Source organism: Bos javanicus, chromosome 7, assembly GCF_032452875.1.
Source record: "Bos javanicus breed banteng chromosome 7, ARS-OSU_banteng_1.0, whole genome shotgun sequence".
Taxonomy (NCBI): Eukaryota; Metazoa; Chordata; class Mammalia; order Artiodactyla; family Bovidae; genus Bos; species Bos javanicus.
Window position 1 is genome coordinate 14,488,791 of NC_083874.1, and position 18,960 is coordinate 14,507,750.

Genomic DNA, 18,960 nt, shown 5'->3' on the forward strand with positions numbered 1-18,960 from the left:
ACGCGGGAGCGTGCAGCCGCCCCCAGAAGGCTCCGGGCGATGGGGCCGGCCTCCATGTAGACCCCGGGGGTCGCTAGCACCTGCCAGCACGCCTTCACCAAGGCCGGTAGCCTGGTGCAAGCTCGCCTTCCCGCCCCCTACCGCCGCCTCTGCTGCCGCCCCCTCCTTGGAAACCAAGTTACCAACGTTAAACCAATCCCCGAGCGCAACTCAGCCTCCTCCACACCCCACCCGCCGCGCACCGCCGTCCTCTAGCCCAGCTCAGCGCTCGCGGTCCCCTCACCTCCTGCGCTTCCCCCGCGGCGGCGATGCCAGGGCCCTCGCCAGGGCTGCACCGGGCGCTGCTCGGCCTCTGGGCTGCCCTGGGCCTGGGGCTCCTCAGCCTCTCAGGTAAGCCGGTCTGGCTGAGGGTGGACAGGGTGGGGGCGGAGTTCCTGAACCCGAGAAGCGGCCACAAGCTCCTCCCCTCTCCGCCCTCGCCTCGCTCCCACGCTTCTGCTCCCACCTTGAGCCCAGGGGCCTTCTTTAACCCTCTTCCCCACAACACACACTGAAAACCCAGCTTCCTGACTTCTCGATCGCCCAGGTCTCTACCCTACCTTCTTCGAGATCCTGGTTGCTCTTTTGCATCCATCCTCGAGCTCTGGAGACCCCACGTCTCCCTTGACCCCTCCCGGGGTACCTCCTTAGGTTCTACTATGCACCATAGTCCCTACGGCGTCTTCCTTACTCGAAATCAACGAAGACCCGATCTCACCTACTGCCGTGACTCAAAGGCGCTGTTTCCGCTCCGCTCGGAGCCCTGGCAACCGAGTCCATCGGCTGTCGGTTGTTCCCGCGGTTCTTTTCTTGAGCCCAGCCCCAGACCTCTTTCCGTACTCTTCACCTCTTCACCGGGGTTTGGAATCCTCCTTTACCCTTGCTTGACTCAGTCTCATCTCTCTTTCGACACCTCCTCCACTTCAACCAGTCTCCCCCTCTCTTGGCGAGAACAGTGAGAACCAGGTGGTTTCCCTTCCTACCCCCGGGGTCCCCTCCTCCCAGCATTGCTGTGTGCATTGGAGACCCCATCTTTCCTCTCATCTCTCCCCTCCCCGTATGCTTCCCCATCACTCTGCTGGCAGCTTGGAGAGCAGGACTCTTCGCTACCATGTACCAGAGACACCCTCGAGGTTTGGGTCGCGGGAGCGCGCTTGTAAACCCGAGACCTCGGCAGGATTTGGCTCCCGGCTGTGGCCTCTGCTCCTTCCCTGGGAATCCCTGACTCGGGCAGAGGGGCACGTAGATCCCAGGGAGGTGGCTCCCAGGCTAACCTTGCGTTTCTCCGAGCAGCCGTCACGCAGGAACCTTTCTGGGCGGACCTGCAGCCCCGAGTGGCGCTCGTGGAACGCGGGGGATCACTGTGGTTGAACTGCAGCACCAACTGCCCACGGCCCGAGCGCGGTGGCCTGGAGACCTCGCTGCGCCGGAATGGGACCCAGAAGGGTCTGCGCTGGCTGGCGCGGCAGCTGGTGGACATTCGCGAGCCGGAGACTCAGCCCGTCTGCTTCTTCCGCTGCGCGCGGCGCACACTGCAGGCGCGTGGGCTCATTCGCACTTTTCGTGAGTTCTCAGCTGCCACGGTCTTAACTCCACTACTTTCCCTCCCTTCCAGGTCCCGCTCCCTGGGTCAAGGGGTCCTCTTCTTCAGACCCCACTCTCTGAATCCGCACCCCCTCCCCTTCTTGGTCCCCGGAGTTCGAAGCCAAGTCCTTCTGAGCCAGGCATTTCCAACAGCCGTAGTTCCTCCTCCTTGCAGAACGGCCAGATCGTGTGGAGCTGGTGCCGCTGCCAGCTTGGCAGCCAGTGGGCGAGAACTTCACCCTGAGCTGTAGGGTCCCCGGTGCTGGACCTCGTGGGAGTCTCACATTGACCCTGTTGCGGGGAACCCAGGAGCTGATCCGCCGCAGCTTCGCCGGGGAGTCACCCCGAGCGCGGGGCGCCGTGCTCACAGCCACGGTCCTGGCGCGCAGGGAGGACCATGGGGCTAATTTCTCTTGCCGTGCTGAGCTGGACCTTCGGCCTCATGGCCTGGGGCTGTTTGAAAACAGCTCAGCCCCCAGAGAGCTCCGAACCTTCAGTGAGTAGCTAGGAGGAGAAGGGGCCCAAGAGGGGTCGGGCTGGTGTTTAAGAATTTTGAAGGCAGAGGAATCAGAATTCTGATTCTTGCTCCAACACTCACCAGCTGAAAGTTATTTTCCTCTCTGCCTTGAGGATAATTCCATATTATAGTACATGTGAAACGCTTACAGCATATTGAGCGTTCGGTACAAAAGTTCAAACTCTGTTTTTCTACCACCAGCCCTGCCTCCGGAACCCCCTCGCCTCACTGCCCCCCGGCTCTTGGAAGTGGGTTCAGAAGGACCCGTGAGCTGCGTCATTGATGGGCTGTTTCCAGTCTCGGAGGCTGGTGTCTACCTGGCGCTGGGGGACCAGAGGCTGAGTCCCGATGTCACTCTCGAAGGGGACGCTCTCATGGCCACTACCACAGCCACAGCTAGCGCAGAGCAGGAGGGAGCCAGGCAACTGGTCTGCAACGTGACCCTGGGGGGCGAGAGCCGAGAGACCCGGGAGAACGTGACTGTCTACAGTAAGAGTGGGACCTTGGGGGTGGAGCCAGAGGAAGGCGAAGGCGGGGCCAATAGTGGGTGGGGCCGTGGTACCCCCCAATAGGCGTGGCCCGAGAGTCCCGAAGAGGCGGGGCAGCTACTACCTACTAGTTAGTAGCTAGAGAGGTGGAGTCTATGCTGCCCCAACTGCAAGATCGCAGACCCGACGAGGATACCTAGATCTGTGGCCTGATCTCCTCAAGAGGGCGGGGCAAGAAGGAAGAGAAGTCTTAACAGCCCACCTGTGGGGTGGGCGTCCCCACAGGGGTCTGGGGCGTGGAATTTGAGCTGAGTCTTGGAAAGATGGGCGTTTCTGAACCTGCACTGTACGCACTGTTCGGCTGCAGGGGTAAGTTTCGGCTTACTGAGCTGCAGCCTTGAGAGGTGGGAGGGGCGCGGTCAGTGGTCTCCCGGCCAATGCCCCCCGCCCCAGGTTTCCCGGAGCCCCACCTTACTCTGAGCGAGCCCAACGCCCCCGAGGGGACGATCGTGACAGTAACCTGCGCAGCGGAGACCCAAGCCCTAGTCACACTAGACGGAATTCCAGCCGCGGCCCCGGGACAGCCCGCCCAGCTCCAGCTAAACGCCACGGAGTACGACGACAGGCGTGGCTTCTTCTGCGACGCCACCCTCGAAGTTGACGGGGAGACCCTGAGTAAGAACGAGAGCGTAGAGCTGCGCGTCTTATGTGAGTTGGCCTTTAACCTCTCGCCTCCCTCCTCGTCATCTCAAGGGCCTACCCGATCTCTGGCCGTATCGTGGAAGTGGAGGCTTTTCTCACGTCTAGGCTCCTGTATATATATGCCCCTGCCCTCAGACGCTCCCCGGCTGGACGATTCGGACTGTCCCAGGAGCTGGACGTGGCCAGAGGGACCAGAGCAGACACTGCGCTGCGACGCCCGCGGAAACCCACAGCCCTCGGTGCACTGCGCGCGGCCCGACGGCGCGGCGGTGCTGGCCCTGGGCTTGCTGGGTCCGGTCACTCGTGCGCTCGCTGGCACTTACCGCTGCACTGCGACCAACGACCAAGGCCAGGCGGTCAAGGATGTGACCTTGACGGTGGAGTGTGAGTTGGGGTACATGGGGCACACCTCTGTCTGGTTCTCAGGTCCTAGGGGTGGCCTGACTACACAGGAGTGTGGAAACAGGGTCTAAGGTGTGCTTTTGAGCAGGATTTTGAGAAGGTGGTGAGCGGGATTATGGGAAGATCTTAAGAGAAGGACGGAGAGGAGGAGGTGGGAGTGTGCACAGGGGCCTGGGGCGTGGCGTTTGAGCTGAGTCTTGGAAAGGTGGGTGCTCCAAACCAGCTAACAATTTTTAGGTCAAAGACTGGGGAGGGTCAAACAGTGATCAGTGCCAAACTCCTTTGCTTCGGTGGCCAGTCCCTGTGCAGAGTGTAGCCTGTCTGCCTAGGATGGGAGAAAAGGGTCCAGGAACTCTAGACTGTCCACTAAACCCCAGACTCAACAATACTCCCCTCTCTAGATGCACCAGCGCTGGACAGTGTGGGCTGCCCTGAACGCATTACCTGGCTGGAAGGAACAGAGGTCTCCCTGAGCTGTGTGGCTCTTGGGGTCCCACCACCCAACGTGAGCTGTGTGCGCTTTGGGGGAGCCGAGGTCATCGAGGGCCTAATGCGTGTGGCCCGGGAGCACGCAGGCACCTACCGCTGCGAAGCCACTAATGCTCGAGGGTCGGCAGCTAAAAATGTGGCTGTGACAGTGGAATGTGAGTGGGGACAACACGGTTCAAGATGGGGCATGTCAGAATAACCTTGAATAACTGACTTCCAGTTGCACTGCTTCCCAGATGGCCCCAGGTTTGAGGAGGTGAGCTGCCCCAGCAACTGGACATGGGTAGAAGGATCTGGGCGACTTTTTTCCTGTGAGGTGGCTGGAAAGCCACAGCCAAGTGTGGAGTGTGTTGGCTCCGGAGGCACCAGTGAGGGGGTGCTGCTGCCACTGGCACCCCCAGACCCAGGTTCCAGAGCCCCCCGCATCCCTAGTGATCTGGCACCGGGTACCTACATCTGCAATGCCACCAACCGGCACGGTTCCATGGTCAAGATGGTCACCGTGAGCGCGGAGTGTGAGCGAGGCCCAGGCGGGCGGAGGGTAGGGGGCGCTCTGGGTCTCGGCCTCTCCCTGACCCACTCCCCCCATCCCCCCACAACCCCGTGGCTGTTTTGCAGCGCCACCGCAAATGGATGAATCTACCTGCCCAAGTCACCAGTCTTGGCTGGAAGGCGCGGAGGCTGCTGCGCTGGCCTGCTCCGCCCGGGGTCGCCCCTCCCCGCAAGTGAGCTGCTCCCGGGAAGGCGCGCCCCGGCCGCAGCGGCTGCGGGTGTCCCGAGAGGATGCGGGCACTTACCGCTGCTTGGCCACCAACGCACACGGCACGGACGCCCGGATCATCACCGTGGGCGTGGAATGTGAGTAGGGCAGCACCAGATACATGGCACTCGGTCTCCAGGACAGTGAATAGAAGAGGTGGGATTGCCCAGGGTTGTTCAAGGGCACCTCTCCTAGTCCCGTTCCCAGGAACAAGGAATCCGGGCCTTAACATGAGGGTAAAGGAAAACTCTAGGGAACAAAAGCCGGCTCCCCTCAGTTTCTGGGTCTGAAAGGCACTGGCCTGGGTCCCCACCTCCTTCCACTCAGTGAAGCAGGGCTCAGTTTAATCCCAACAGGCCAGTGGTAGGGGGAGGGGACGCTGATGGAAGGCAGAATCCTTGCCTGTTCATTTCAGGAGGGGCGGTCTCAAAAAGGGGCGCTTGGTCAGCAGCTGGCCCCCTTCCACATCCTGTCCCCTGTAGACCGCCCAGTGGTGGCCGAGCTGGCTGCTTCACCTCCAGGAGGCGTGCGGCCAGGTGGGAACTTCACGTTGACCTGTCGAGCCGAGGCTTGGCCCCCAGCCCAGATCAGCTGGCGCGCGCCCCCGGGGGCGCTCAACATTGGCCTGTCGAGCAATAATAGCACGCTGAGCGTGGCTGGCGCCATGGGCAGCCACGGCGGCGAGTACGAGTGCGCAGCCACCAATGCGCATGGGCGCCACACGCGGCGCATCACAGTGCGAGTGGCTGGTAAGTGGCAATGGGGAGGAGGCGGGGTGAGGGATCTGAAGGCGGCTGTGACCTGCGCCTTGGTATTATTGATCCCACCCCTGCCTCCCTCTCAATCTCCACAGATGAGACTGATGTGAACCAGGGTAGAAATTAGGGGCGCCCTGATGGGTGGGGCTTTGATGGCGGGTTCGAGATGGCAAGTGGAGGGACAGGGAGCTGACTGGAGTCAAAGTAAGGGAACCTTGGAGGATGTGACTGTTATGAGGAGGGAATTTATATTAACTTTTGAGCAGTGAAGACTTGATACAATTCAGCCTCCACTGTGTCTCTGTGGAGAAGGGGGTTAAAGAGGGACCAAAAGAAGAGGATTGGGGTGAGGCCCCAAGATTCCCACTCTCATTTCGTGTATCTCTAGGCGGGGTTGGGTTCTTTTTTTTTTTTTTCAACTTTTTTTTGCCATGTGACACATAGTTCTCTGACCAGGGATGGAAACTGCGCCCCCTGCAGTTGAAACGCGGAGTCTCTACCGCTGGGGAAATCCCTAGGGGCTGGGGTCTTTCTGGGGAGTAGGAATGACCAAATCACCCTCCCCATCGTTTTGAGGGTGAGAGTCGGACACGACTGAGGTGACTTAGCAGCAGCAGAGTTGGTTGACTTGGTATCCCTGGGGTTAGGGGCTTTTATCCTCCCTGTGATGGGGTGGTGTGTAAAATGGGTCAAGGGCTTCACCCGAGTTGGGGGTGCCCTTTACTGGGGTCACTCTTCTCCTCCAAGGCTGAGTTCCCTGATGCTCCCTGCCAGGCGCATGAGGACTGACTTCATTTCTGTGGGGAGGGGACAGAAGTGGCCCGGGCTGGGCGTGTGGACCGAGCCGGAGCTCGTCATCCTCTTTGAGCGTCTCCACCCCGCAGGTCCGTGGCTCTGGGTCGCTGTAGGCGGCGCGGCGGGGGGCGCAGCACTCCTGGCCGCGGGGGCCGGCCTGGCCTTCTACGTGCAGTCCACCGCCTGCAAGAAGGGCGAGTATAACGTGCAGGAGGCCGAGAGCTCAGGCGAGGCCGTGTGTCTGAACGGCGCGGGTGCAGGCGCCGGCAGGGACGCAGGAGCTGAAGGTGGATCAGAGGCCGCGGGCACCTCGGAGGTGCCGGCAGGGGGCGAGGTCTTCGCCATCCAGCTGCCGTCAGCTTGAGCCCGCACCCCTCTCCCCGCGGGCCGGGGACGCCCCGCCCAGACTCACAAGGGGGCTGATTTATTGTTCTATTTATTTATGTATTCAATTCTAGGGGCGTCACCCCGCATTTTCTACCCCCTCCCCCAATAAAATTTTTTTAAAGGACTCCGGCTCCATCTGCTTCATCCTGCGATGGGGATTCAGCAATCCAGGGTTCGAATCCCAGCCCTGCCGGTTACTGATTCAAAAAAACCTTTTGGCTTTTGAGGACCTACTACATGTCAGGCACGGTCCAAGCCACCTTTTCATGACTAGACCTGAAGTTTGCTCTCCAGGCGCCCTTTCCTGCCCTCCCTAGACCCTTGGGCCAGGGTGGGGATCTTGCTCCTTCCTCCCTTTCGGCCACTTATCTCTTCCGCCCAGCGCTGCCTTCTAATCCGGCTGGTGTTTGGGGGTGGGAGCTACATGAGCTTTCCCCCAGGCCCGGTTCCGAGCAGAGCTGAGCCTGCCTTCCTTGGATGGGTGGAGGCCCTTCCCAGGGGTCTAGGCACTGCCAGGCCCCCAGGCCCTGCAGGGATGGGTAAACAAAGCTGGGTCTGTGAGTGTCAGCCTCTGGGATGTCCCTCCTATTACAGAGTCCACCCCTGCCCCACCCTCAAGGCCTCCTTCATCCTGTGCCATCCACAGTGGAGTTTACCCCTAACCTGTCTTTCAGTATTTTTTACTTATTGGCTGCACCCGCAGCAGGTGGGATCTTAGTTCCCCGACCAGGGATCAAACCCACGTCCTCTGCATTGGAAGGCGGAGTCTTAGGCACTGGACCACTGGGATGTCCCCCAGCGTGCCTTTCATCGACTTGGCCATCGTGATTCAGAAGAGACACAGAGGGTACCAGCTGCATGCCCCATCCCCCACAGCACACCACCAGCCATCCCCCTCACCCTCTGCAGCAGAAGGAGAGAGCAGCTGTGCCTCCACTGCCCTGTTTCCTCCTCCCTCAAAAGCAGGAACACAGAGCTGCCAGAAGGAAGCAGGCCTGGACAGCTCCAGCTCCACAGGCTGGCCCCTCCACCTCAACATTTCAGGAGAAAAGGTGAGAGCAGGAAACAGGGGCACCAGAGGCCAAGCCAGTGCTGGGTGCCAGGTACAGAAGGCGACAAGGCCCAAGTGAAGTGCAATCCCTGCTGTACCCCCGCCCCTTTATTTATCTCTCTGCCCTCACGCGAGTCCTCAAGGTTTCCGGAGTCCCACAGAGTCCTCCCTGCCACAGGGCTTTTGCTCGTGCCATCGCCTCGGCCTCAGGTGTCCTCACCCCCCGTAGCTGGTTCCTTACCATCAGGTCTCTACACAGAGGTCACCTCCTCAGAGAGGCCTTCCCTGCGAACATGGTGTCATCCCCAACTCCTCACCTCCTTATGTACTTTACTTTCTTATTCTTTCTTTCTTCCTTTCTGGCTGGGCTGGGTCTTTGTTGCTCTGCACTGGCTTTCTCTAGTTGCGGTGAGCATGGCTACTCTTCGTTGTCGTGTGTGACCTTATTGCGGGGGGGTCTTCCCTTGTGACTCAGTGGTAAAAAATCTGCCTGCAATGCAGGAGCCACAGGAGACACGGGTTCGATCCCTGGGTCCAGTAGATCCCCTCAAGGAGGGCGTGGCAACCCACTTCAATATTCTTTACCTGGAGAATCCCATGGACAGAGGAGCCTGTCGGGCTATACAGTCCATGGGGTCACAAAGAGTCGGACACGATTCAAGCGACTTAGCACGAACGCACCTTCTTGTTGCCGAGCACAGGGCCGGCTTCCGTCGCTGCGGGCTCCTGGACTCTAGAGCACAGGCTCAGTAGTTGTGGCCTGTGGGCTAAATTACTCTGCAACATGTGGGATCTTCCCAGATCAGGGATTGAACCTGTTTCTCCTTCACTGGCAGGTGAATCCTTTACTCCTGAGCCACCAGGGAAGCCCTCTTTTTCTAATTCTGTTTTTTAATTTGGCTGTGCCAGATCTTAGTTGCAGCATGTGGGATCTAGTTTCCTGATTAAGGATCAAACTCAGGCCCCCTGCACTGGAAGCGCAGAGTCTTAATCACTGGACCACCAGGAAGTTCCACTTTATTTTTCTCTGTAGCATGATCACTACTTGACATTCTATTAGTCCTCACTGAATATTTGCTTACTATTATTCTAGAATATTGGCTTTGCTAGAGCAGGGATCCTTGTTCTATTCCCAACTGAGTGCCCCATGGGGGCCTGGCACACAATACTTGCTCCATAAACACTGACTTAGTGGATATGACTTGGTGGATACAAACAGCCAGGGGTTTGGAGACACATAATCTGAGACCCTTGTGTGCTGTATCTATCCCTCAAGAGCTTCTCCATGCTGGGCACTGGTGGTGGGGTGGGGAACTCATGGTCAAGAACACAGAGGTGGTGAGCTTGGATCTCTGAAGTCATGGTCCAGTAGGGGAGATGAATGTGAACGAAACAACCCTGGACCAGTACAGAAGTGACACATTTAATTAAAACTTTTAATTATTTTTGGCCACACCACGTGGCTTGTGGGATCTTTGTTCCCCAACCAGGGATTCAACCTGCACCGCCTGTAGTGGAAGCACAGAGTCCTAACCACTGGACTGCCAGGGAAGTCCTGAGGTGAAGCTTCTGAACCTCTTAGAATCTCCACAGGTTCTAAGAGGGAGATGCGTTCTAAGAAGCTGAACTAGAGCCTAATGTGGGGTGGGAGGGGTGTCCATTTTAGGCTGGATGCTCAAGGAAGGCTTCTCTGAACATGTGGTGTCCGAGCAGAGCACCCTCCCCCCTCACCCCACAAAGGATAAGGTAGCAGCTACAGGAGAGGTGCGGGAGGTTATGCTGAGCCCAGGGAAGGCAGGATGGGGTGAGTCAGGGATCTGAGGGCTGAGCCTTCTGGCCCTAGGCCTTCTCCACAGGCTCAGTCAGGAGAGACAAAGGGGGTCTCAGGGGCTTATCTTCCCTCTGAGGCCAAGCGGGCCTCACTCACACCCCCACAGCAGGGACCATCCTGCCCATCCTTGACACTCTCCGCCCTCCACCCCTCCCTCTGCCCCTCCTTCCGAGCAGTGGTGTCCTGTATATCCTAGTGACAGGGGCAGAGCTCTCCCATGTGGCTTTTGGCTTCAGGCTGGGGACACCCTTTGGTGAGGTCAGAGAACATGAAAGGGGGAAGGGGAACACAGGTGTGTGGAAGGAGGGGGGAAGGGGATACTCTGCAGGCCGCGGTGGGGCTGCAAGATGAAGGGCCCATTGTGTCTATGTGCCGTCGATGTGTCTTTCGTGTGTGTCTGTACTGCGCGTGTGTGTCCTGTGTCTATCAACATATGTGCCTCATGTGTGTCATTCTGTCCTGTGTGTGGTCTGTGTCTGATGAGCGACAGCACGCGTGTGTCTGCTGATGTATCTCCTCTGTGTTTTCATGTACCTGCCAGCCTGTGTGTCTGTCTTGGGTCTTTAAAAAAAAAATTTTTTTTTTTAAGTTTTGGTTGCACTGCATAGCATGCAGGATCTTAGTTCCCTGGCCAGGGACTGAACCCTTGTCTCCTGCATGGGGAGCATGGCGTTTTAACCACTGGACTGCCAGGGAAGTCCTTGTGTCTGTCTTTCTGAATGTGCTGCCTCTGCATGTGCTGGCAGTTGCCCTCTATGGGATGTTGTAACAAAGGTGACTAATTGTCTTGTGGGGCAGAAGGCTGGTAGCTGTTTAGATGACTGTGTGTGTGCCTCGGAAAACCTGGTGAAAAAACCCCTCCCCACATTCCTGGGCCAGGGGAGAGGCAGGTGAGGGCGCGCAAGGTGGGATCCCAAAGTTACAGTGCCCCTTCTGAACAGATCTATTCTTTATTGTCACTTCTATTAACAATATGAGTGTCATTGCTGACAGCACTTCCTGAGCGGGGTGCTCAGCCAAGCCTGATTGAAGCAGGAGCCAAAGAAGGGGCTAGTGACCCCCCCAACCAGGAGCTCTGGGGCCTTGAGGCCTGGGTCTTCCATCTGAGGTCTCTGGATGGGGAGGGGGTGGAGAGGAGGTAGGCTGGACCCCTCAAGACTCAGGCTCTTCCCCCTAGGAGGAATTCAGCCCATTTTCCCCCTGAAGAAACTGAGGCAGGACAGGCTTGGCTGGGTGAGGAAGGGCTTACCCTTCCTGAGCTGAGGCTGGGTGGGGGCCCAGGGACACCCCACATCTGCCACATAGCTTCTTGGGCTGCACATTTTTCCTGGGCACCAGCCAGCAGCTAGAGCACCGGGTGCCATATTTCTTGTACCTGGGATGGGGGTGCAAGAAACCGACATTCAGCAGGCAGGGGGAGCCCAGAAACCGCCACGAGGGAGGCACGTTCCCAGAGGTGGGTGTTTTCCCAATACCCCATGCTGGCTAAGCATGGACTCAAGTGAGGACCCCACCCCCAACCCCTCTCCATTTTGAGGACCTGATGCCACAAGCGTTGCAGAGAGGGGTACCATCCTCAGCATCTCTCCATAAAGGGGTCCTCTCGGTCCTACAGGAAGCACAGCGGCGGGGTGCTGAAAGGGCAGAGGTCAAAGGGTGGGGTCAGAGGCCAGAAGCCTGAGCTCAGGAGACCTGTGTGGGATGGGCCTTTTGTGTATATGTGGGTGGGACGGGGCTCTCTATGAAGGCTCCCCCCCACCCAACTCCCAGCCAGCCCCAGATCTAAGACAGAGGGAAAGCCAGGAAGGGAGACAGATGGCAAAGCTCAGCAGAGGAGGAAGCCGGGGGTGAGGGTGACTCAGCTTGAGTGGATGGGGGATGCTGCGATTCCTCCTGGATGGGTCTAAATAGGGAAGCAGGATGGGGAGAAAGATAAGGAAGAAAAGAAAATGCTGCCCCCTGCACCTTTCCCCAGTATTTATGGCTCTTAAGTCTCCAGGACTCACCCAGGGCCTCGCTGCCTCCCGGGTTGGCCTCTGGGCCTCTGGCAGGGCCTGGAGTGGGAGGCCCTGGAGAGCGGCTGCTGCAGGCCAGGCTGGGGAGTAAACAGGGCATTAGCACAGAGGGTCTGGATCCTGCCCCAGACAGCCCCCAAATTAAGATTTTTAAATGGTATTTATTTATTTAGTTTTACAATGCGGCTTGTGGGATCTTAGTTCCCTAACCAGGATAGAACCCACGCCTTCAGCAATGAAAGCGCGGAGTCTTAGCCACAGGACTGCCAGGGAATTCCCCCAAATGAAGATTTACTATCAAGGCATCTAGCACTGCTCCCCCCTCCCCTGACCAAGGGGGCATCTGATGCCTGAAAGGCCTGGCCTTGCCCTTCATGAGTAATCATAATCATCTGAGGAGACAGTAAGCCTATGGCCAGCTTTGCCAGGTTGAAAACTCAATTCTCCCATGTCCTTGCTGTGTGACAAGGGATTTCATCCTCTGTGCCTCAGTTTCTGCACCTGTAAAGTGGGCTTCACAAGGCCTCAGTGAGTCCATACACACCAAGTGCTGTTACCTCTATGGCTGGTGTCACGTCTGACAAATGGTAGCTATTATCATTGCAGGAAAAACTAACAGAAGCAGCAGCCCCCAGGTATGGTGAAGCCATTTCACTAGGAGAAGACTCTGGCTCAGGCCTGGATTTGACTGGCTCATAGCAGAAAGGACAGGAATAGGCATCAGCCTGAAGTCTCACTCAGAGATGAGGCTGTTTGGACTTCCCTGGCAGGCCAGTGGTTAAAACTCTGCACACCCAATGCAGGGGGGTGAGTGTTCCACCCCTGCTCAGGGAACAAAGATCCCACAGGCAAAAAAAAGTTTTTTAAAAATATAAAGAAATAAAAAAAGGAGAAAGGCAGTTACAGAGATGAGGCCATTTGTAATGCAGGGCTGGGGTGGTAGTCCATAACCAAATGCCTGGGAGCACCTCCCTACCCCCCAGCTCTATTATTATTGTTTAGTTGCTGAGTCGTCTCTCCGACTCTTCTTGACCCCATGGACTATATAGCCTGCCAGGCTCCTCTATCCATGGAATTTCCCAGGCAAAAGAATACTGGAGCAGGTTGCTATTTCCTTCTCCAGAGGATCTTCCCCACCCAGGGATCAAACCCGCATCTCCTACATTGGCAGGTGGATTCTTTACCACTGAGCCACTAGGGAAGGCCCACTGATATTGTTATTACTTGCAGAAAGGGTGCCCTTGCCCAGGCCAGCTCCTACCTGTAACTGGGTATAATCTGTAGGCTGGAATCCGGCTTTATCTGAAACTTCAGGGTCACCCCCTCAAAAAGAGGGTCCACTTTTTCGGCACCCCGCTGGGGGTTTGACTGCTTCCGGGGCCTTCTCTGTGGTTGGGCTGGAGAAGTAGGGGGAGCCCGTGGGGACCCCAGGTTGGGGCTCTGCTGGCTGACTAGGGTCAGCATGTTCTTGTCATCCTTGGCCTGAGGTAGAGGTCCCAGGGTCTCCAGGGCCTTCGGCTCCCAGTAGGGCCCCAGAGCCTGGGTGTCCCAGGGGGTCTGGGCCAGCTCTTCTGCTGTCTCTTGGAGGAAGCGCAGGGCGGTGACCGAGTCTTGGCGTGCAGGCCAGAAGGACCTGGGGACAATGGCCGGTGTGGTCAACCCCCTTCCGTGGGCGGCAACTACGAGGGTCCCAAAGACACGGAGCAAGAACTGCACAGTCTCTGACCCCCATATGACCCCCCCAATATCCCTGGGGATCAGGATCTCGTCCTTGCGAGTACCAGTAACTAACATTTTGACCCCTGAGTAACCCTAGGAACCAGAGATCATGACCCATTGACCACTGGGCCAGGTGGGGGGAAGGGCTGCTCGTGTACGCACCTGCCACTGGGTCTGAGGCATCCTGGGGTCCTTGGTGCCTGCCGGATCGGGGGTTCCGGGGGCGGCTCGGGGTTCAGGCAGGGCGGCGCTAGCAGCTCTCGCAGCATGGCGAAGTCCGGGACTGGCTCGGCCTCCATTGCTTCCTAGCCCAGCCCCCCTTCCCAAATCTCGCCTGGCCCCGCCCACGCCGGGCCCACTTGATGAGCCCCACCTGCGTGGGGGGGCCCGCTTCTGGCCGAGGGTGCAAGGGGCTCCACCTGGGGGGGGGCGGGGGGCGGAGCCAGTAGGATTGGGCGCCTCTAGCGGGTGATGTTGGGCACGGGCTTCCAAGGCTCCACCCTCAGGCCCGCCTGGGTCCCTCTCTCCCTTCCGACTCTGCTCAGACTATGTGATTACCCCTTGTGGCCGAGGGCGGCCTGGGGCCCTCCAAATCCCTCCGCGACGGCGGGGCGGGGCCTTGCCATGCTGATCCTCTGGCTCGCGGAACCTCGCCTACAGACCTCTCTGCCTCAGTTTCCCGCTGGCCCATCACCGCCGTGGTAGGGGAAAGCTGGGGAGGTCTGGCAGATGCAGCTGTAGACCCCAGAGCCTGCACCCCACCCCCACCAACCCCAAGGACGCTCAAGATGCCAGATATCTGTTAAACAGTTTTATTATCGCTCCAATTAGATTCCACCCCTATCCACACCCCCATTCTCATGAGCTTGGTTGAGGCAGCCCCATTAGGGGCCGGGCCCCACCAGAGCTGGGACATGGGATCTCTCTGAAGCCAGGGTTTTGACTTTCTGGGTGCTTCCGCCATCTCTCTCCGATCTGTCCGCGCTCTGGGCTGGGCTGGCATCTTGGCTATGTTCTTCTAGTCCTGGCCCTGGGGCCGTCAGTGTCTTGGACCGTCCAGTTGCCCATGTCAGTGGGGCTTGGGGACGTGGCCATCCACATAGAAGTTCCTGGTGATCTTGGGCAGGGTGAATTCGGCCCCTTCCAGCTCAGGCGTCAGCACGATCTGGCAGCCCAGCCGGGAGTTCTCTTGGAGGAGAGGGGCCATATCCAGCATGTCGTCCTCCCTGGAGTAAAGGGCGGCAGCAATTGTTAACGGATCCAGGGGTAGGGGCCAGAAGGGAAGCTCTCCCGCCAGCAGCTGGAGGGGAGAGAAAAGCCAGGGCTGCCCTCTGCTATGGCCTGGGCGGATCCCGGAATGCCGAGGCTCAGCAACCAAGCCTTGCAGCTCAGGGCTGGGAGGGGCCACCCTGCTCACCTCTCATCAGGAGGCGGCAGAAGGTCCAGGTGGTCCTCACTCACATACACGTGGCAGGTGGAGCACGCCAAGGACGCTTCGCAGGCCCCTGGGGGCGGCAAGTGAGGGACCGTTGGTGAGGGACCGTGCTTGGGCAAGCACCATTCAGAGAAGGGCTTAAAAAAAAAATCCCTTTGTTTCTTATTTTTTGGGGGGTGGGGTGGGGAGCCACACCCTCAGGCTTGTGGGATCTTAGTTCCTGATCAGCGATCAAACCCAGGTCTATGGCAATGAAAACAACTGGACCACGAAGGAATCCGGTGAATCTGTTTCACCATGTGACTCTCATTTCTCCCTCCCAGGCCTGCAGGCCCACTCTGTGCATCCTCCACCCTGTCACTGACTTGGCTGACTGTTGCTGATCTGCACACAGGTTTTGCAAACGGACTTCAGGGTTTCCCCCAAACTCTCCAGAAGGCTGATGACCAGGCTGGGCACCTGGCACCATTAATGAGCATGGACTGGACTTCAGTGTAGCTGAGAGAAGACAGGCCAGACAGGTTCCCTGTAGCCTGTGAACGCTTGCTGTGACCCTGCCACTTTGCTGGGCTGCCCTGATGCTCCGAGGGACCGACTCACTCGGCATCTAGTGCTGCAGCAGGAGAAGGGGTCAGGAAATAAAGGGGTGAATGGTACAGAGTCAAGGGTTTCCTGCTTGCCCCGGACACGTTCCCAGGCTTCTGACTGAGCGCTGGGCTTCCGGATAATGTCCTCTTCCAAACGGTTTTCATAGCTAGAATAAAATCCAAACTCGTCACCTCAGCCCTTGAGATTCTCCCACCTCACTGCACTCAGCCCCTTCAGCCACCCCAGCCCCCTCGATCAATTCCTCCATGCCAAGCTCAGCCCCTAGCACAGGACCTCTGCCCTTGGCATACCTGTGATCTGGAATGCTCTTCTCTCCAGTCTTCCCATAGCTAGGCCTTTTTGTCTTGGGGCACTACTCAGTTGTCCTCCAAGTTCCCATCTCCTATTTCTTGTCCTTCCCCCAACTCTTGTTATCCCTTTAAAAATTTCTGGACAGCATTTATCACAATCTGAAGTTACCACCATCATTTCTCGGTTTCCCTGTGCTGTGTCAACCTGCCTCTTCTCTCTGCATTCAGCACTGAGCCTGGGAGGTTGTAGATGCCTCGAGAGATACTTGTTCTAAGTAAACAGGACAGAATTCTTTCTCTTCCAGACAGGTCGGACCATGAGGGTGGAGCTACAAGACAGCTTTCTGATCCAGCAGACCCTCCCCTGTGGGCTGCAGTGACTAAGTCGCCCACCTTCCCTGTCTGGAGAAGAAACAGTCTGGGCCTTGAAACTCAAGTCATCCCCAGGTGTCTTTCTCAGCCCTCTCTCCCAGCTCATTAACATCCTCACCACATGAGACAGAGATAACCTAGTACAATCATTCCAACTACTCGCTGCACACCAACCACGTGCCAGGTATTACACACCGTACACATGAAATCTGCTTAATCCTCACAGCAACCCGGTGAGATAGGAACTAAATTATCCTACTTTATAGACGAGGAGGCTGAAAGATGGTAAGTAACTTGCTCAGGGTCACACAGTTGGCAACAGAAAAATCTGAACACAGGCCACATGCCTTGAAAACCCATGTTCTAATCTTTGTCATGAACTGCCAGCCAATGGATTCCAGAACAGAACTTAAGGTAGGTCTGCCAGGACTGCCCCCAATTCTCCCCCCTCCCCCAACCGCTAATGATTAAATCAGCTCCTTATTATATACACTGGGGCTTCTCAGGTGGTGCAGTGGTAAAGAATCCGATTCCAGAACAGAACTTAAGGTAGGTCTGCCAGACTGCCCCCAATTCTCCCCCCTCCCCCAGCCACTGTCTAATGATGAAATCAGCTCCTTATTATATACACCGGGGCTTCTCAGGTGGTGCAGTGGTAAAGAATCCGCCTGCCAATGCAGGAGACGCAAGAGACGTGGGTTTGATCCCTGGGTCAGGAAAATCCTCTGGAGTAGGAAATGGCAACCCACTCCAGTATTCTTGCCTGCAAAGTTCCATGGACAGAGGAGTCCATGGGGTTGCAAAGAGTCCCAACACAACTGAGCATGTACTCATGCCATGTATACATACATACACCCAACACTATACACTTTTTAAAAGACCACTCTCCCAGTTGCTCATGATATAATTACATGTTTATGCATGGGATTATTGTCCCTATTAGGTTGAAACTGGTGTGAAATGACAAGGGCCTTATCTGCTTTTTTACATTTCTACCTGGCACACAGTATGTGTTCAATATTCACAGAAGAGTAGCACAGATTAGTGGCTAAGATAGGCTGGGTTTGAATCTAGTTTTGCCACTTACTTGACCTTGGACCAGGTCTGCTCAACCTGGGGCTCAGTTTCCTCACCTATAAAACAGGATAACATTCTCTCCTATTGCATAATGTTGTCATGAAATAGATTCAATCAGTCAAAATGTGGTAAGGGGCTTAAAGTAACGTCTGCTATTATTATCTTTCCTTTAACAAATACTGATTTAATACCTGTTACATCTAAATACCATGACAGGCAACAGATAAGTGTGAACAAGGCAAACACGGTTTCTGATCTCATTTTGGGGAGAAACGACAAAGAAGGAAACAAAACAATGAGAAGTGCTATGCAGACAATACAGCACACTGATATGAATAGAGTTATTGGGGCATGGGGACTGCAGTTGGGCTGAGAGGGATAAGACTGTCAGGAAGATGACATTTACATCAAGACCTGAAGGATGAGGAGCCAGAAGGTCTGGTGGGAAAGCACTTTCGATGGAACACCAAATGCGAAGGCCCTGAGGCAGGCATGAACTTGGCTATTTGAGGAACAGCAAGCAAGTCAGTGTGGCTAGAAGAGAGGGAGGAAAAAGGAAGAAAATACAAGCTCCTGGCGGGCAGGAGTTTTAGGACCCTCTACTAAATGCTCAATAAATAACTGCTGAATGAATAAAGATTAAGAGAGCAGGGGATGAGATCCTGTTGAGGAGTCTGAAGTTAACCATGTTGGGTGGGAAGCCGTGCGAGATTAGGTAGTGGAGAATCCTATCTGACTTGTGTTTTTTTAAAACGAATGAATAAAGATATCTCCAATTCCCTATGCCCGGCTCCCACCTTCCAGATCCAACCCATGGCGCTGGGCCAGGTGGAGAACATTGTCCCCGACTCTGCCGCTCACCGGAATCCGTTGGCCTGACCGGTCTACGAACACCACGTTCACCCTGGGGGCAGATGAGAGTGCAGATGCCTCAATTGGATGATGGGAGCAGGGGCCAGGTGGAATATAGGGTTAGGAACTCATGTTTGGGGTTTGACGGGACATGGAAATAGGGTGATGCAGAAGGGGGGACACAGGGATGAGGCTGTACGGCAACGTGGGGACCGGAGGAACCCCGTGCTATTATTAACGGGGGACTTGGCTCCCACACTCACACGTCCCCGGGCCGCTCGGGGCCGCCGGCTTCTTCCTCCCCCGCCGGGCGCGAGCCTGGAAAACACGGTTGGGTGAGCTGCCGTGCCGGGCACAGCTGGAGTACGATGGGTTAACGACGCCCGCCCGAGGCTCCCCAGGTACCTGTCGCCCGGAATTTCCTGGCTATCGCTGGCGCCGCCGCCTCCCCGGACCCCCAAAAGCCTCCAGGACGGCTCCACCAGGCACCCCTGGCAGCCCGCAGCAGGAACCCAGCATTCACACCTCCCCAGGCCACGGAGGCGGCCATGACAGGCATCACGTGACCAGGGACTAAGCATGCGCCTTGGTGCGTTTAGAAGCCACGGCCCTGTAATTACCCGAATAGAAGCGCCTTCTTTTTTTTTTTTTGGCGTCGCTGCACGGCATGGAGGCGCGTCCCGGGGAGGCTGCCAAACTGGGAGCGCAGTGCGCAGGCTCGGATGAACCAAGACCTGCAGAGCTATCCCCGACATCCCACCCAGGCACATTGTCCCAAGAACCAGCCG

At 57.0% G+C, this 18,960-nt stretch overlaps 3 protein-coding genes across 6 annotated transcripts; 1 reads left to right on the forward strand and 2 right to left on the reverse strand.

Moving 5' to 3' along the window:
- Positions 1 to 23: 23 nt before the first annotated feature.
- ICAM5 (intercellular adhesion molecule 5) lies at positions 24 to 7,045 on the forward strand. The gene is made up of 11 exons (XM_061422096.1): positions 24 to 390; positions 1,333 to 1,602; positions 1,799 to 2,119; positions 2,342 to 2,629; positions 3,082 to 3,336; positions 3,466 to 3,714; positions 4,134 to 4,376; positions 4,458 to 4,736; positions 4,840 to 5,079; positions 5,464 to 5,730; positions 6,624 to 7,045. Exons 1-11 carry the CDS (start codon positions 309 to 311, stop codon positions 6,896 to 6,898), a joined length of 2,769 nt encoding a protein of 922 aa, XP_061278080.1. The 5' UTR covers positions 24 to 308; the 3' UTR covers positions 6,899 to 7,045.
- Positions 7,046 to 10,721: 3,676 nt separating this feature from the next.
- Positions 10,722 to 14,280, reverse strand: ZGLP1 (zinc finger GATA like protein 1). Its single transcript, XM_061424806.1, has 5 exons — positions 13,700 to 14,280; positions 13,080 to 13,451; positions 11,594 to 11,898; positions 11,344 to 11,437; positions 10,722 to 11,178 (listed from the first exon to the last, which is right to left on the reverse strand). The coding sequence occupies exons 1-5, from the start codon at positions 13,834 to 13,836 to the stop codon at positions 11,049 to 11,051; spliced, it is 1,038 nt and encodes a 345-aa protein (XP_061280790.1). The 5' UTR covers positions 13,837 to 14,280; the 3' UTR covers positions 10,722 to 11,048.
- A 55-nt stretch (positions 14,281 to 14,335) lies between these two features.
- FDX2 (ferredoxin 2) lies at positions 14,336 to 18,942 on the reverse strand. 4 transcript variants are annotated; one of them, XM_061422121.1, is made up of 6 exons: positions 18,578 to 18,873; positions 18,436 to 18,490; positions 18,182 to 18,224; positions 17,331 to 17,376; positions 14,955 to 15,042; positions 14,336 to 14,763 (listed from the first exon to the last, which is right to left on the reverse strand). In XM_061422121.1, exons 1-6 carry the CDS (start codon positions 18,729 to 18,731, stop codon positions 14,607 to 14,609), a joined length of 543 nt encoding a protein of 180 aa, XP_061278105.1. In that variant the 5' UTR covers positions 18,732 to 18,873; the 3' UTR covers positions 14,336 to 14,606. The 4 variants fall into 4 exon arrangements, with proteins under 4 accessions (XP_061278105.1, XP_061278103.1, XP_061278104.1 ...); XM_061422119.1 differs by lacking the exon at positions 17,331 to 17,376 and having other exon boundaries at positions 18,578 to 18,942; XM_061422120.1 differs by lacking the exon at positions 17,331 to 17,376 and having other exon boundaries at positions 18,118 to 18,224.
- Between the last annotated feature and the right edge of the window lie 18 nt (positions 18,943 to 18,960).